Source organism: Cherax quadricarinatus, unplaced genomic scaffold (assembly GCF_038502225.1).
Source record: "Cherax quadricarinatus isolate ZL_2023a unplaced genomic scaffold, ASM3850222v1 Contig1949, whole genome shotgun sequence".
Taxonomy (NCBI): domain Eukaryota; kingdom Metazoa; phylum Arthropoda; class Malacostraca; order Decapoda; family Parastacidae; genus Cherax; species Cherax quadricarinatus.
Window position 1 is genome coordinate 20984 of NW_027196975.1, and position 16517 is coordinate 37500.

General features: G+C 41.9%; 1 protein-coding gene across 1 annotated transcript in view; it reads right to left on the reverse strand.

The window, feature by feature from the left end:
• Positions 1-4762: 4762 nt before the first annotated feature.
• The window catches only part of LOC138851755 (uncharacterized), a gene marked incomplete at its 3' end in the record, with an annotated part of 28200 nt that continues 16445 nt past the window's right edge, over positions 4763-16517 (reverse strand). Inside the window, exons 4-5 of the mRNA XM_070081197.1 lie at positions 7644-7818; positions 4763-6056 (exon numbers count right to left, since the gene is read on the reverse strand). Coding sequence (XP_069937298.1) covers positions 4763-6056; positions 7644-7818 — 1469 coding nt within the window. The remainder of the gene's footprint in view (positions 6057-7643; positions 7819-16517) is intronic.

Sequence of the window (16517 nt, forward strand, 5' to 3'; positions counted from 1 at the left end):
AAGATACAGTAACTGTTCCTCAACATTCACAAGGTACAGTAACTGTACCTCAACATTCACAAGATACAGTAACTGTACCTCAACATTCACAAGGTACAGTAACTGTTCCTCAACATTCACAAGATACAGTAACTGTACCTCAACATTCACAAGATACAGTAACTGTACCTCAACATTCACAAGGTACAGTAACTGTACCTCAACATTCACAAGGTACAGTAACTGTACCTCAACATTCACAAGGTACAGTAACTGTACCTCAACATTCACAAGGTACAGTAACTGTACCTCAACATTCACAAGGTACAGTAACTGTACCTCAACATTCACAAGGTACAGTAACTGTACCTCAACATTCACAAGGTACAGTAACTGTACCTCAACATTCACAAGGTACAGTAACTGTACCTCAACATTCACAAGGTACAGTAACTGTACCTCAACATTCACAAGATACAGTAACTGTTCCTCAACATTCACAAGGTACTGTAACTGTACCTCAACATTCACAAGGTACAGTAACTGTACCTCAACATTCACAATGTACAGTAACTGTACCTCAACATTCACAAGGTACGGTAACTGTACCTCAACATTCACAAGGTACAGTAACTTTACCTCAACATTCACAAGGTACAGTAACTGTACCTCAACATTCACAAGGTACAGTAACTGTACCTCAACATTCACAAGGTACAGTAACTGTACCTCAACATTCACAAGGTACAGTAACTGTACCTCAACATTCACAAGATACAGTAACTGTTACCTCAACATTCACAAGGTACAGTAACTGTACCTCAACATTCACAAGATACAGTAACTGTTCCTCAACATTCACAAGGTACAGTAACTGTACCTCAACATTCACAAGATACAGTAACTGTACCTCAACATTCACAAGGTACAGTAACTGTTCCTCAACATTCACAAGATACAGTAACTGTACCTCATCATTCACAAGATACAGTAACTGTTCCTCAACATTCACAAGGTACAGTAACTGTACCTCAACATTCACAAGGTACAGTAACTGTTCCTCAACATTCACAAGGTATGGTAACTGTACCTCAACATTCACAAGGTACAGTAACTGTACCTCAACATTCACAAGGTACAGTAACTGTACCTCAACATTCACAAGATACAGTAACTGTTCCTCAACATTCACAAGGTACAGTAACTGTACCTCAACATTCACAAGATACAGTAACTGTTCCTCAACATTCACAAGGTATGGTAACTGTACCTCAACATTCACAAGATACAGTAACTGTTCCTCAACATTCACAAGGTGCAGTAACTGTACCTCAACATTCACAAGATACAGTAACTGTTCCTCAACATTCACAAGATACAGTAACTGTACCTCAACATTCACAAGGTACAGTAACTGTACCTCAACATTCAAAAGGTACAGTAACTGTACCTCAACATTCACAAGATACAGTAACTGTTCCTCAACATTCACAAGGTACAGTAACTGTACCTCAACATTCACAAGATACAGTAACTGTTCCTCAACATTCACAAGGTATGGTAACTGTACCTCAACATTCACAAGATACAGTAACTGTTCCTCAACATTCACAAGGTACAGTAACTGTACCTCAACATTCACAAGATACAGTAACTGTTCCTCAACATTCACAAGGTATGGTAACTGTACCTCAACATTCACAAGGTACAGTAACTGTACCTCAACATTCACAAGATACAGTAACTGTTCCTCAACATTCACAAGGTACAGTAACTGTACCTCAACATTCACAAGGTACAGTAGCTGTACCTCAACATTCACAAGGTATGGTAACTGTACCTCAACATTCACAAGGTACTGTAACTGTACCTCAACATTCACAAGGTACAGTAACTGTACCTCAACATTCACAAGGTACAGTAACTGTACCTCAACATTCACAAGGTACAGTAACTGTACCTCAACATTCACAAGGTACAGTAACTGTACCTCAACATTCACGAGATACAGTAACTGTTCCTCAACATTCACAAGGTACAGTAACTGTACCTCAACATTCACAAGATACAGTAACTGTACCTCAACATTCACAAGATACAGTAACTGTTCCTCAACATTCACAAGGTATGGTAACTGTACCTCAACATTCACAAGATACAGTAACTGTTCCTCAACATTCACAAGGTACAGTAACTGTACCTCAACATTCACAAGATACAGTAACTGTACCTCAACATTCACAAGGTACAGTAACTGTTCCTCAACATTCACAAGATACAGTAACTGTACCTCATCATTCACAAGATACAGTAACTGTTCCTCAACATTCACAAGGTATGGTAACTGTACCTCAACATTCACAAGGTACAGTAACTGTACCTCAACATTCACAAGGTACAGTAACTGTACCTCAACATTCACAAGACACAGTAACTGTTCCTCAACATTCACAAGGTACAGTAACTGTACCTCAACATTCACAAGATACAGTAACTGTTCCTCAACATTCACAAGGTATGGTAACTGTACCTCAACATTCACAAGATACAGTAACTGTTCCTCAACATTCATAAGGTACAGTAACTGTACCTCAACATTCACAAGATACAGTAACTGTTCCTCAACATTCACAAGATACAGTAACTGTACCTCACCATTCACAAGGTACAGTAACTGTACCTCAACATTCACAAGGTACAGTAACTGTACCTCAACATTCACAAGATACAGTAACTGTTCCTCAACATTCACAAGGTATGGTAACTGTACCTCAACATTCACAAGATACAGTAACTGTTCCTCAACATTCACAAGGTACAGTAACTGTACCTCAACATTCACAAGATACAGTAACTGTTCCTCAACATTCACAAGGTATGGTAACTGTACCTCAACATTCACAAGGTACAGTAACTGTACCTCAACATTCACAAGATACAGTAACTGTTCCTCAACATTCACAAGGTACAGTAACTGTACCTCAACATTCACAAGGTACAGTAACTGTACCTCAACATTCACAAGGTATGGTAACTGTACCTCAACATTCACAAGGTACGGTAACTGTACCTCAACATTCACAAGGTACAGTAACTGTACCTCAACATTCACAAGGTACAGTAACTGTACCTCAACATTCACAAGGTACAGTAACTGTACCTCAACATTCACAAGGTACAGTAACTGTACCTCAACATTCACAAGGTACAGTAACTGTACCTCAACATTCACAAGGTACAGTAACTGTACCTCAACATTCACAAGGTACAGTAACTGTACCTCAACATTCACAAGGTACAGTATCTACAAGTAAACCTCCTCAAGAGATCTTGGAACACTAATTCAGTTCTTCCAAGAAGTCTAGGAGCTGGAGAACTGTATCTTCATTATGTCCAGGAACTTTATTTCAACACACTCAGAAAGAGGTTAACCCCTGTAGTTCAATACCTTTCAAAAGCAGAACTGCAATTCGACACCCTCAAGAGGGTGATGACTCAGATTAGTATGGCAGATTTTAAAGCTGACTTACCAACCTGTTGGTGGTGTGGGGACCAGTGCTCCTGCACTAGGTTAAGTTAGGTTAGTTTGGTTAGGAAAAGGGACAAGTATTTCCTGACTCAAGTATTGGTTATATGTGAACCCACCACTGGAGGTTTTGGTCATCTTAAGAGGCACGTAAGTTCGTCCGTTTTCTAATAACATGTTCGTTTTTCCACTATAATCTACGTTGTTCATAATTACTATCGAAGTTACTTTGTCTGTTTCGTAAAGTGAAGTCCAGGATCTTTAATTCATGGTGTAACTTAACAAATCTTTGAGGACAATTGTGTTTACCTGGAGTTTACCTGGAGAGAGTTTCGGGGGTCAACGGCCCCGCGGCCCGGTCTGTGACCAGGCCTCCTGGTGGATCAGCGCCTGATCAACCAGGCTGTTGCTGCTGGCTGCACGCAAACCAACGTACGAGCCACAGCCCGGCTGATCAGGAACTGACTTTAGGTGCTTGTCCAGTGCCAGCTTGAAGACTGCCAGGGGTCTGTTGGTAATCCCCCTTATGTGTGCTGGGAGGCAGTTGAACAGTCTCGGGCCCCTGACACTTATTGTATGGTCTCTTAACGTGCTAGTGACACCCCTGCTTTTCATTGGGGGGATGGTGCATCGTCTGCCAAGTCTTTTGCTTTCGTAGTGAGTGATTTTCGTGTGCAAGTTCGGTACTAGTCCCTCTAGGATTTTCCAGGTGTATATAATCATGTATCTCTCCCTCTGAACTTTGCTCAGAGATGGAGCTATTTTCAAGGTATTCAGGAACTGTAAAGCAACAGTTGCAATTTTTCAACTGTTCATTAAAGTTTTTGGGTTACACTGACATCAATTGGGGTGAAGAGCTGTACTCTGACTGTTGTGGGGACGGGAGGCCACTTTCAAGACTTGTAGTCTAGGACAGCAGTTAATAACTACTGTTAACATTTCCCAGCTCTCTCTCTCTCTCTCTCTCTCTCTCTCTCTCTCTGCCCCCTCTCTCTTTTTGTCTCTGCTTGAACCATGCTCCCGAGATTAACAGGTCCAGCGCTTTACCGCTGAGTTACTGGGCTTCTAATAGGAAAGTCTCACAGAAGGCACTACTGCGTCCTGTCTGCGTCAGTGACTACTGTCTGCAACCCTACTGTCATTTCCCACAACCACTTTCTCTTTATTTATTGACAGTCATTCACTACGACTTAAGCTGAGTTCACACACACACACACACACACACAAATAACAAATATTAGTGTTTTTTTTTCTTACCTTCGCCGGGGGCACTGTAGTCTCTTTCGTCTGGTGGTTGCAGTCGCTGAAGGTACAAAGAAGATTCAATATCAACTTCCGTATGTTGGTGTCCCTCTGTGTTGACAAATCCAACGGTGGGAGACCAAAGACCCATCATGGTTGTGTAAGTCACTCTGTTAAGGCTGTCGTTCACCTTCAGGTTGCGGTAGTCGAGACGGTTATCAACCCAGACCATATCGATCTCGTATGAGAGCTGCATTGTCATCTCTGTTGTGTAGACGGTGACGGACTCAATATTAATGTGTAGAGTTATGGGTAAACTTGAATCGTTCTTGTTACTATTCAGACGAGGTGACAGATCATTCCTGTAATCTGCAGGCTGCCTGACAAGCTCACAGTCAGCCTCGTCACTACGGTCCAGACAGTCATATTTTAAGTCACAGCGATTCTCGTGAGGAATACATGTGGCATCATCACAGGTATAACTGTTCGTGTTACAAGGTGTGAGAACGAAGGTCCGTGAACCTTCTGTTTGGTCACAAACTGTTGTTTCTAGATGCCAAACACGACGACCCATTGGCATGCCGAAAGGAGCGTTGGGGTCTAGCCTGGCTAGTGTCTTGTTTGTCACCACGTTGATCCACAGCCAGTCCTTACCTACCTTCCTGATGTGGTACTCTCCATATCCTTTAAAATAAAGATCTCCCACATTCTCCTGGTATGCGATGAAGTAAACATTGCGATCTTCCAGCTCACAGGTGCCCAGGAGGGACATGATCGGTAGGTCGGAGAATTCACACAAAGCACATATTGCATAGTGGATGCAATCAATGTCAGACAAACCTTTAGATTCAATCTTTATGCAGTTCTCATAAAAAATACCATTTGGTTCCCCATCACTCCATATTAAGGGTGCAGCGAGGGCATTGTCATAGTGGGTCACCCATGTGCCCTCTATGTCGATGTCAGTAACTGGGCTCCATAAAGCGTTTTTACAAATGTCGCCTTGACCACGATAACGCTGAACAGTAGTATTGACTAAAAACTTAATTTGGTTCCAAGTTGTTGGGAGAGGCAGGTGAGTGCCCAGAGCCTCACATATATAGAATGCAGGACCTACTGTTACCGGAAATGTAAAGTAGATGGCGTCTGTTTTCTGATGACAGAAGTACTCCAAAGAAACCTGATACTCCGTGATGTTGTATAGGTCCCACCCTGCCTCCCAGGACACGTAATTACCCTGAGGGTCACTCCTGCAGGCAGCCATGCCTGCTATCACGCTCTCACTTAACACTGAGTCCCACACATTAACCTGCAGGTGTAAACAATGGAAAATTCAGCTGGAAGTGTCAAGAAAGACTCTCATTTGTTAATTTATTTTCCAGAAAAAAACTACTTCACCTGAATCATAAGTATATACTGACTTCCTCAGTGGCTAATTAAAATCTTAAATTGTGTTCTTTCTTCTTCTTTCAACACACCGGGGGAAGTGACCCAAAAGGAAAAACGAAAGTTTCTCCTCTTACATATAGTAATGCTCCCGACATTTTAGTCGCCTTTTACTGCACGCATGACTTAAGGAGGAAGAATTCTGTTCCACTTCCCCATGGAGATAAGTGGAAATAAACAAAAACAAGAACTAGTAAGAAAAATAGAAGACAGCCCAGAGGGGTGTATATATATATATATGCTTGTACATGTATGTGTAGTGACTTAAATGTAAGTAGAAGTAGCAAGACGTACCTGAAATCTTGCATGTTTATGAGACAGAAAAAAGACACTAGCAATCCTACCATCATTTATATTGTGTTAATGCTTACATAATTGTGTTTTTGTCAGCAAAGGCCACTCAAAGCAAATTCAATGTCTCTAAAACAACAACATTTTTCGATCCAAAGAAAGGGAGATCAGGTTTACTTCTTGGAATCAAAACCCGTCACCGGCGTCCAGGAGCCTGTGGGAGGGGGAAGGTTATCAATAACCCTGGGTTATTGACCTGCAGGAATGCAAGAGATGATAATTTTTGCCAGGTCCTGGTGCAATGTTTGTATAAGTGGCTTTCTAAAAATATATGAAGATATGTATTCCCAGAGCTGAATCAACACCATTCTTTTGTATATAAAATTTGATTTTCACTTGATGGTGGTGATATCTGAAGGAGTTTCCTGAGTGGAAGTGTTATCCAGAAGAACAAGTATTGTACTGGACGTCCCGTGCAGGTTCAACTCAGATACAACCTACCCAACATTCTCCACCTGACTCTCCACACTATATATACTTATGTATTCTTTACCCAGGTAGATCTGTTTGTGACTTCACAAAGCTCACTGTGTGCAAGATACACATATAATAAAGGATCACTTTATAATGCATGTGTGTATTTTTCACATCTACACCTCAATTTTCATGAACCCGGGCAAATATTTCTACCCATAAAAATCAACAGAAGCAGTGACCAACTTGCTTTTATAAATGATCTGAAATCTAATTCTAGATCTAGTAAAATAATGATTATTGAATGACTGTAAGAGGTTGAACACATTTTATGAATATAATAAATCTACTACACGTATAAGAAGGAAAGTCAACTATATAAAAGTAAGAACCACATTTTGTTATAATGTCTGTGAATATATGATCTTACCAATAATGTTATGACTGGAAAGAAGCTGCAAGTTGTAGCACTAACTGAAACAAAGTGGAAGAATATCGATGTTGAAGAGTAAACAAAGGTAAATATGGAGGATATGAGGAAAGTGTTGTACCACCGGGAGTGCTCTCACCTGGGAGAGAGCGCCGCTGTAACTCTCACCTGGGAGAGAGAGCCGCTGTAACTCTCACCTGGGAGAGAGAGCCGCTGTAACTCTCACCTGGGAGAGAGAGCCGCTGTAACTCTCACCTGGGAGAGAGCGCCGCTGTAACTCTCATGGAGTGCACCACTCTGGCCCACACGAGCGTAGTCACCATAAATCTGATATTGAAACTTGTGAGTGAGTTCATAGACCAGCTCCCCGTTGATGAAGGTGTTGTAGAGATGCTTCAGGTGGTCGTAGGTGACGCACAGGTGGTACCACCTGACCACACCAGAAAATAACCAACTTAATTTATTACGTTAATATAACAATTAAGATTAATTAAGAAAAATCATAATTTATTCAATATTTTATTTGATTATGTTGGCTATACCTGGAGTTTACCTGGAGAAGGTGTCGGGGGTCAACGCCCCCGCGGTTCGGTCTGAGACCAGGCCTCATGGTGGATCAGGGTCTGATCAACCAGGCTGTTACTGCCGGCCGCAGGCAAACTGACATACTAACCACAGCTCGGTTGGTCAGGTGCTGATTTTAGGTGCCTGTCCAGTGCCTTCTTAAAGACAGCCAGGGATCTTTTGGTAATCCTCCTTATGTATGCTGGGAGGCAGTTGAACAGTCTTGGGCCCCGGACACTTATTGTGCTGTATCTCATTGTACTCGTGGCGCCCCTGCTTTTCATCGAGGGAATGTTGCATCTCCTGCCGAGTCTTTTGCTTTCACAGGGAGTGATTTTCGTGTGCAAGTTTGGTACCAATCCCTCCAAGTTCTTCCAAATGGATATTATCATGTATCTCTCTCGCCTCCGTTCCAGGGAGTACAGATCGAGGACCTTCAACAGTTCCCAGTAATTTAGGTGCTTATCGTTCTTATGTGTGCCGTGAAAGTTCTTTGTACACTCTCCAGGTCTGCAATGTCGCCAGCCTTGAAGGGGGCCTTTAGTGTACAGCAGTATTCCAGCCCAGAGAGAACAAGCGATTTGAAGAGAATCATCATGGGCTTGGCGTCCCTAGTTTTGAAGGTTCTCATTATCCATCCTATCATTTTCCTAGCCGATAAGGTAGATACATTGTTGTGGTCTTTAAAGGCGAGATCCTCTGACATTATCACTCCCAGGTCCTTCACATTTCTTTTTCGCTCTTTTGTATGGTTAGAATTTGTGGTATACCCTGACACATTTTTAATTTCCTTAAGCTTTCCATATGTGAGTAGTTGAAATTTCTATTCGTTGAACATCATATTGTTTTGAGTGGCCCATTCAAAGATTTGGTTGATGTCCACTTGGAGTCTCACAGTGTCTTCGATGGAGGTCACTGCCATGGTAATCCGGGTGTCATCCGCAAAGGACGACACGGAGCTATGGTTTACATGTCTGTCTATGTCAGAAATGAGGATGAGGAATAGAATGGGAGAGAGTAGTGTGTCTTGTGGAACAGAGCTTTTTACCGTGGCCGCCTGGGACTTTACTCTGTTTACTATTACTCTTTGTTCTATTTGTCAGGAAATTATAGATTCATGTATCAACTTTTCCCGTTATTCCTTTATCATGCATTTTGTGTGCTATTACACCATGGTCACACTTGTCGAAAGCTTTTTCAAAGTCTGTGTATACTACATCTGTATTTTTTGTATCCTCTACAGCATCCAGGACCTTGTCATAGTGGTCCAAGAGCTGGGAAAGGCAGGAGCGACCTGCTCTAAACCCGTGTTGTCCTGGGTTGCATCATTGATAGGTATCTAGGTGGTTGGCGATCTTGCTTCTTAGAACCCTCTCAAAGATTTTATGATATGGGATGTTAGTGCTATCGGTCTGTAGTTCTTTGCAATTGCTTTACTGCCACCTTTGTGGAGTGAGGGTATGTCTGTTGTTTTTAATGTGTGTGGGATGACCCCTGTGTCCATGCTCCCTCTCCATAAAATGCTGAATTCATGCGACAGGGGCTTCTTGCAATTCTTGATGAACATGGAGCTCCATGAGTCTGAGCCTGGGGCAGAGTGCATGGGCGTGACATTGAGATGACCCAATTTTGGGTTTCGTTCACAAAGAATTCATTTGGATTGTCGACCCCTAGTCTGGGCAGCGGCTCGCTGAACACTGAGTCGTAATGGGACTTTAGTATCTCACTCATTTCTTGGCTGTCATCTGTGTATGTCCCATCCCGCCTAAGCAGCGGCCCAATACTGGATGTTGTTTTTCCCTTAGATTTGGCAGAAGAGAATAAGAATTTTTTTTTTCAATTTCCTTTATGGTTTTTAGTTCTTCCTGTGATTCTTGTCTCCTATAAGATTCCTTCAGCTTAAGTTCGGTATTTGCACTTTCATTGACCAGTGTCTCCCTTCGTATTTCAGATATATTGGCCCCACTCAGCCAATATATTTCAGATATATTGACCCTTCTATAGGGAGCATCTCTCTCTCTTTCTAGTTTACATCTTCTCTTTCTTTTTCTTAATGGAATGTATCTTGAGCAGACCTCAAAAACGACAGAATTCATTTTTACAACCCAAATGTTCGGATCCGTGTTGTTTAGGATATCTTCCCAGCTTGTTTCATTTAGGACATGGTTTACTTGATCCCATTGTATGTTTTTGTTATTGAAATTGAATTTCATGAAGAGACCTGCATGACTGCTCACATTTTGCTGGTCAGGAGCCCTGTGCAAACATGTCTGTATCTCTGTTACCTAGAGTTTACCTGGAGAGGGTTTCGGGGGTCATGCCCCCGCGGCTCGGTCTGAGACCAGGCCTCATGGTGGATCAGAGTCTGATCAACCAGGCTGTTACTGCTGGCCGCACGCAAGCTGACGTACGAACCACAGCCCGGTTGGTCGGGTAGGGACTTTAAAGACAGCCAGGGGTCTATTGGTAATCTCCCTTATGTATGCTGGGAGGTAGTTGAACAATCTTGGGCCCCGGACACTTACTGTGTTGTCTCTCAATGTACTCGTTGCGCCCCTTCTTTTCATCGGGGGAATGTTGCATTTCCTACCGAGTGTTGTAATCTGAGTGTATTGTCTTTGATACGGTTATATTACGTATCTGATCGTCATTGTTAGTGGAGATGAGGTCCAGCACATTTTCTAGTGTTGTAAGCTCTCATATTTGCTGGTTTAAGGTGAATTTGGTGCAGAGATTTAATAGTTTATGTGTGTGTGAATTTTCATCTGAGCTGCCTCCCAGGGTGATCTCTGCTAAAACATTGTTTGCTATACTCCTCCATTTTAGATATCTCAAGTTGTAATCTCCTAGTAGTGAGATGTTTGGGGCAGGAGTTGGGAGATTTTCCAGACAGTGGTCAGTTGTCTCAAGCTGCTCCTGGAACTGCTGGGAAGTTGCATCTGGAGGCTTGTATACTACCACAATGACAAGGTTTTGGTTTTCAGTCTTTACCACCAAAACTTCAACTACATCATTTGAGGTGTTTAGTAGTTCTGTGCAAATGAGCGACTCTGTGACGTACAGGCCAACCAACGCGTGTTGTCTGTTTAGTCTGTCGTAGTTGAAAAGGTTATAACCTGGGATCCATATTTCTTTGTCATAATGATAATTTATGTGGGTCTCTGTGAATGCTGCAAACATTGCATTTGACTCTGTGAACAGTCCCTTGAAGTAAGGAATTTTGACAGCTTTAGACCCTGTATGTTTTCAAAGACAAATGTCGTTATATTGGTGGAATTTAGGGGGGTTTTATTTGTTGGCTCTAATATCTGTTGTTCTGGAGTGGAGGAGAATGTCCGTGCCTCTGCTTCAGAAGTGTTTTCAGTTGGTGTAAGATTACTGTCATTTCTTGCCAGTCTTTTTTCCCTTCTGGCCCTAAAAAAAAACTTTCCCTGTAGGGGATGTGGCTCCCCCCATTTGTTTCACATTTGAACTGTGTCTTCTTGTCCCTCTTAGACTTTTAAAGACGACGACTTTTGCAGACTTTTGAAAATCAATCATATACAGTATCTGGAAAGTCCCTAGACTCAAGATTTCTTGTCATGTTCCAATCAGTTTGGCTAAGGTTAAAATCTCTGATTAAGACATACTCCTATCCAGAAGTTTACCGTGTTCCCTATCTGGGACTGGAGGTCTGTAGATAACACCTAAGATTATCTTTTCTCGTCCCTCGAGAAACTGTAGCCAAGTATATCCAGGTCTGTTGCTTCCACTTTTATGTCTTGTTTAACAGTTTAAATTATATCTTACCTACATCGCCACTCCACCACCTTTCCTGTTGACCCGGAGTGTGTGTGCGACATTCAGTGGACATGTTGACCCGGAGTGTGTGTGCGACATTCAGTGGACATGTTGACCCGGAGTGTGTGTGCGACATTGAGTGGACATGTTGACCCGGAGTGTGTGTGCGACATTGAGTGGACATGTTGACCCGGACTTTCAAGTTGACCAGGTCTTTGTTATTGCAAATAATATCAGTGCTTCCTGTATATGAAATTAATCACAGCTCGTTTATATTATCTGCAGCGCTCCTACTATTAGTCGAGTAGACCTTGGCGAGTTAGTCACTCGCCTCCCACACTCTCTTTGTTGATTAATTAGATTATTAGTAGCTGTTACTGATTATTAGTAGCTATCTAATGAACTTTTATGTTCTTTGAACATTTCCCTGGGGTATCTTGGGGTAGCGTGACCTCTCGTGTCCACTGACCACTGGGGACGGGTTGTTGTGTTGATGATGAAAATATATTGGCCAGGAACGAAGTCCAGCCACTAGTCTGCTAAATGGTGACCCATCGCTGGCTCCCGAAGGAGTGTTAGAGTTTGTACAAGTGATGTGCTATTTACACCCCTATGGAGGAGGCAGCCCTATGACAAGGACACAGTGAATCCCCTTCAGCACAAGATGTGTAGCAATTAGTTACAATCTTCGTAGAGGCCCTATAGCTGGGGTACAACACTTCTTCTGCTTAAGTGACGTCTTCAGTCCAGTGTGAACAATGATGTGATTCATCTACAGTTGTGACCGGGTGTGGAAGTGTGAATGGCTCATTACTTTGTAATTTATTCATGATTGTAACCATGTATAGACGTGTAGATGGTTCATTACCTTTGTACCTTGGCCACGATTGTGATCAGATCTATCTGGAGTTCATTACCTTTGTAACTTGTTCAGCTTCTTTTTTTTTATATTTTATTGAGAGCATATCTTGTACAGACATAATACATATATATAGTATAACACTGTTGAGAACAATAAGTACATACATAAATTATCACACACACACACACGTTGTTGGACACAGGAGAAGAAACCCGTCACAGACAAAACAAAAAAGAAAGAGCATCAAGCACACTATACATCACTCAAGCCAACTATCAGTATATATAAGAAAAACACTAGAAATTATCACGTCTCACTTCTACAGCATTGAGACCATTGACAAATTGTTCCCAGTCTGTTTGCCGCAGCTCTGTCATACGCTCTCTGGCAGCAGCAAGGGCAGTTTGGAAGAGGCTCAGCATTTCAGGGGTACGATGATTTTTATAGGCTAGACCTAGTCTGCGAGCAGTACGTTTCAATGTTCGAAGTTTAGAATCATTGTAATAGGTATGATTTTTATAAGACTTATGATTATTATGGAAGTCATTTGGATTTAGAGTAGTAGGAGGTTTCAGAGGCGGCTCTAAGAAGTTCTGAATACTGCTCACAAGGTCATTGTTAAAAGTCTCGACAGAGGTACACTCATAGGAATTATACCAGTCAGTCACATGTGCAACAAAGTCATCATGTTGATCAGGGGAAACATTAAGACGTTTCCGTTTGAATATCCCACCAGGGAGAATAGTATTACCAATATCTAGAGAGGTTAGCCTTGGGAAATGATCAGACGCTATATCTGTTACAATGGAAGACTCACAGCTGGCAGAAGTAATGTTGAAGCCAAGACACAGATCAAGGACACCTCCATAGATATGTGTGGGTTCAAGGTCACCTACAATTTGCACATTATCATGACTGTTTAAGAGTGACAACAGTTGATTGCCATTACGATTACCAAACTGAGAGTTTCCAATGCTTTTGTGTCTTGCATTATAATCACCAATAATGAGAGTAGGTTCAGACTGAGCACAAGTTGGGAGCTCCAAGTAATTAAACTTATCAGCAGGAGCGTACAAGTTAAATATGTTGAGAGCAGAGTTCCCAATATAAATCCTAACACCGTGATACTGTAGCCCCTCTGTTTTCTTGTGTGCAAGAAGTTGATGGGGAAGTGATTTTTTAATATATAGAACACAAGAGTTAGTAGATTTGAGGTTATATGCAACAAACGATGGCAATTTAGGGGGTTGGGATTTTTCAGGGACTCTGCACTCTTGTAGACACACAATATCAGTGGATTCAGTGGTTACTTTATGATGCAGGTCAGAAAATCTTTTTCTAAGTGACGCAATATTCCAACTTAAAATGGATAGTTTATACGAGTTTGGTTCCATTATAAAAGTCCAGGGATAGTATTCAATTTCTCAGCAAAATGAAAAAACTTACTAAATAACAAACAGACATAATCAATATCAATATCATCAGTATTATCCTTATCCATGAGTCTCCTAAGTGCACTTCCATTAGTGAGACCTCTTGGGAGTCTTTGTACACAGAGGTCACTGCGCTCTTTGTCTGTGAATGTATGGAAGGTGACACTATCCCTCGCACTCAACTCTCCGCTTTTATTACACTCATCACTATCATCACATGTCTCAATGCTCACACCCCACTTAGCCGGGCATGGAGGGACATAAATAGAATTAAGGGTAACAGAACTGGGCAGATCGCGCACCCTCATCCCTTGCATAGGGCGAATGAGTTAGTCAGTGCTTGGGCTGCTACATCTAGCTATGACAGTCTTCCCAGTACCACACAGGCGAAATTAATGGACAAATATGATGCAAGGGAGAGACTTGTTTGCTTTATGCTCAGCAAGGCAACATTCCTTTCACTAATTATGAACTTGATGCAGCACTAACTAAGGGCAACTCCACGTCGCCTGGTGAGGATGGTATTACTTACAACATACCCAGATTGCTGTGTCGAGTACTAGGTAATCCTTTACTTGAATTATATAACATGAGTTATGTCACTGGGGAGCTCCCTAAATCATGGACCAATAGCCTCATTATTCCCATTCCAAAGCCCAAACAACAAAACTCATTTCGTCCAATATCCCTTACTAGCTGCTTGTGTAAAACATTTGAAAGGATGATTCTTAATCGTCTTATGCACAGAATTAAGCAATTCTTGTCACCCCGGTTGCATGTCTTCATGCATGGAAGGAGTGTGCATCATTGCATTACCACCTTTCTCACTCTGCACACTGACAGCTCATACACTACCTTCCTTGACCTTAAATCCGCTTTTGATGTAGCCAACAGACATGTAATCATTAGTGAACTTGCCAGAATGGATGTTGGAGGATGGCTTCTCCGCTGGATTAAAGGTTACCTGTCCAACAGAAAGTCGTCTGTGTTGTTCCAGGGACATAGAAGTGTAACTAAAGATTTTGAATTAGGAACCCCACAGGGAGGTGTGCTTAGTCCCACCCTTTTCAACATTTTGATTAATGCCTTACTTAATGCCATGCCTAGCCAGCCCCATCATTATATGGTTAGTTTTGCTGATGACATAATGATTCACACTACCGGATTCTCCAACACCCAAAACATTCTTAATCATGTTTTAGCCTCGTGTCAGGACCTGGGGTTAATAATCTCTACTGATAAAACAAAGATACTCAACAGGCGTCCTCCTCGGCAGAGAGGCACAGTTCGTCAGATCCAGTTGCATGATGGGTCTCTTCTAGAATATGTAAGCAGATACAGGTATCTAGGCTTTGAGGTTCCACTACTTGGACCTGTTGTAACGAGACTTTGTCGCCAATACAAAGAAAGGCTGAGAGCACTTAGAGTTGTGGCAGGTTTTCATCCCAGGTATGGTGCTAATGTTAAAATTGTGAAAATGATGTATCTTGCTTATATTAGATCATTGGTTGATTATGCAGCGCCACTACTTGCACTCGTGTCTGACTGGAAGCTTGGAGGGCTGGAAAAACTGCAAAACGAAGCAATGAGGATCATCCTAGGATGCCCTCGTACTGCCAAAATTTTAAATATGCGGAAAGAACTTAATATTCCAAGCATTAGAGATCGTGTTACTGAAAGAAATATTCTTATTGGGGTCAATATGCTTAGGCTAGCCCATTCAAACCCCTGCACAGAAGCCCTCCAAACTTTCCTCAGCACTGGTGAACATCCTTCCAGATGGATCGAAAAAACTGGAACCGACCTCCGCATGAACCAGCTACATGATCTATATCAAGTTGGACAACAGAGACATTTCCCTGCTCCATGGGATATTACCCCATTCCAAACTACCATTCCTCCATTTCCCCCCAAAACTCTTCTTAAATCACAACCAAAGCTTCGTCTTGAAGCCAAACATGATGCCTTAAGCTGTATTGATAACTTAGTCACACAGAACAATCTTTCACAAATTATTTACGTCGATGGTTCTGTTCACCAGTCCACTGGTGCAGCTGGTAGTGCTGCTGTTGTCACACAGAGTGATGGCTCTCATAAAGAAATTGGAGCACGCATTAATAACTGGGCCTCTACCCTTCAAACAGAACTGTTTGCCATACTCCTTGCACTCAAATGTGTCCATGTATCTAAGGTTGACACTTTAATTGTAACTGATTCTCTGTCATCCATAAATGCTCTCAACTCATTAAGTATAAATTGTGGCATGCTTTTGTCAGAAGCCAGACATAGATATGGTAAGATTGTGGACAGTGGAGTCAGAGTGCACATGCTGTGGATTCCATCTCACATTGGTCTTCAGATGCATGATAGAACTGATAAATTGGCTAAGCTGTATGCTTTCAAAGAGGGAGTAGATTACAATCTTGGGTTGTCAGGTAGTAGTTTGAGAACAATAATACGAAAAGAACTTCAAATGAACTTTATTGACTT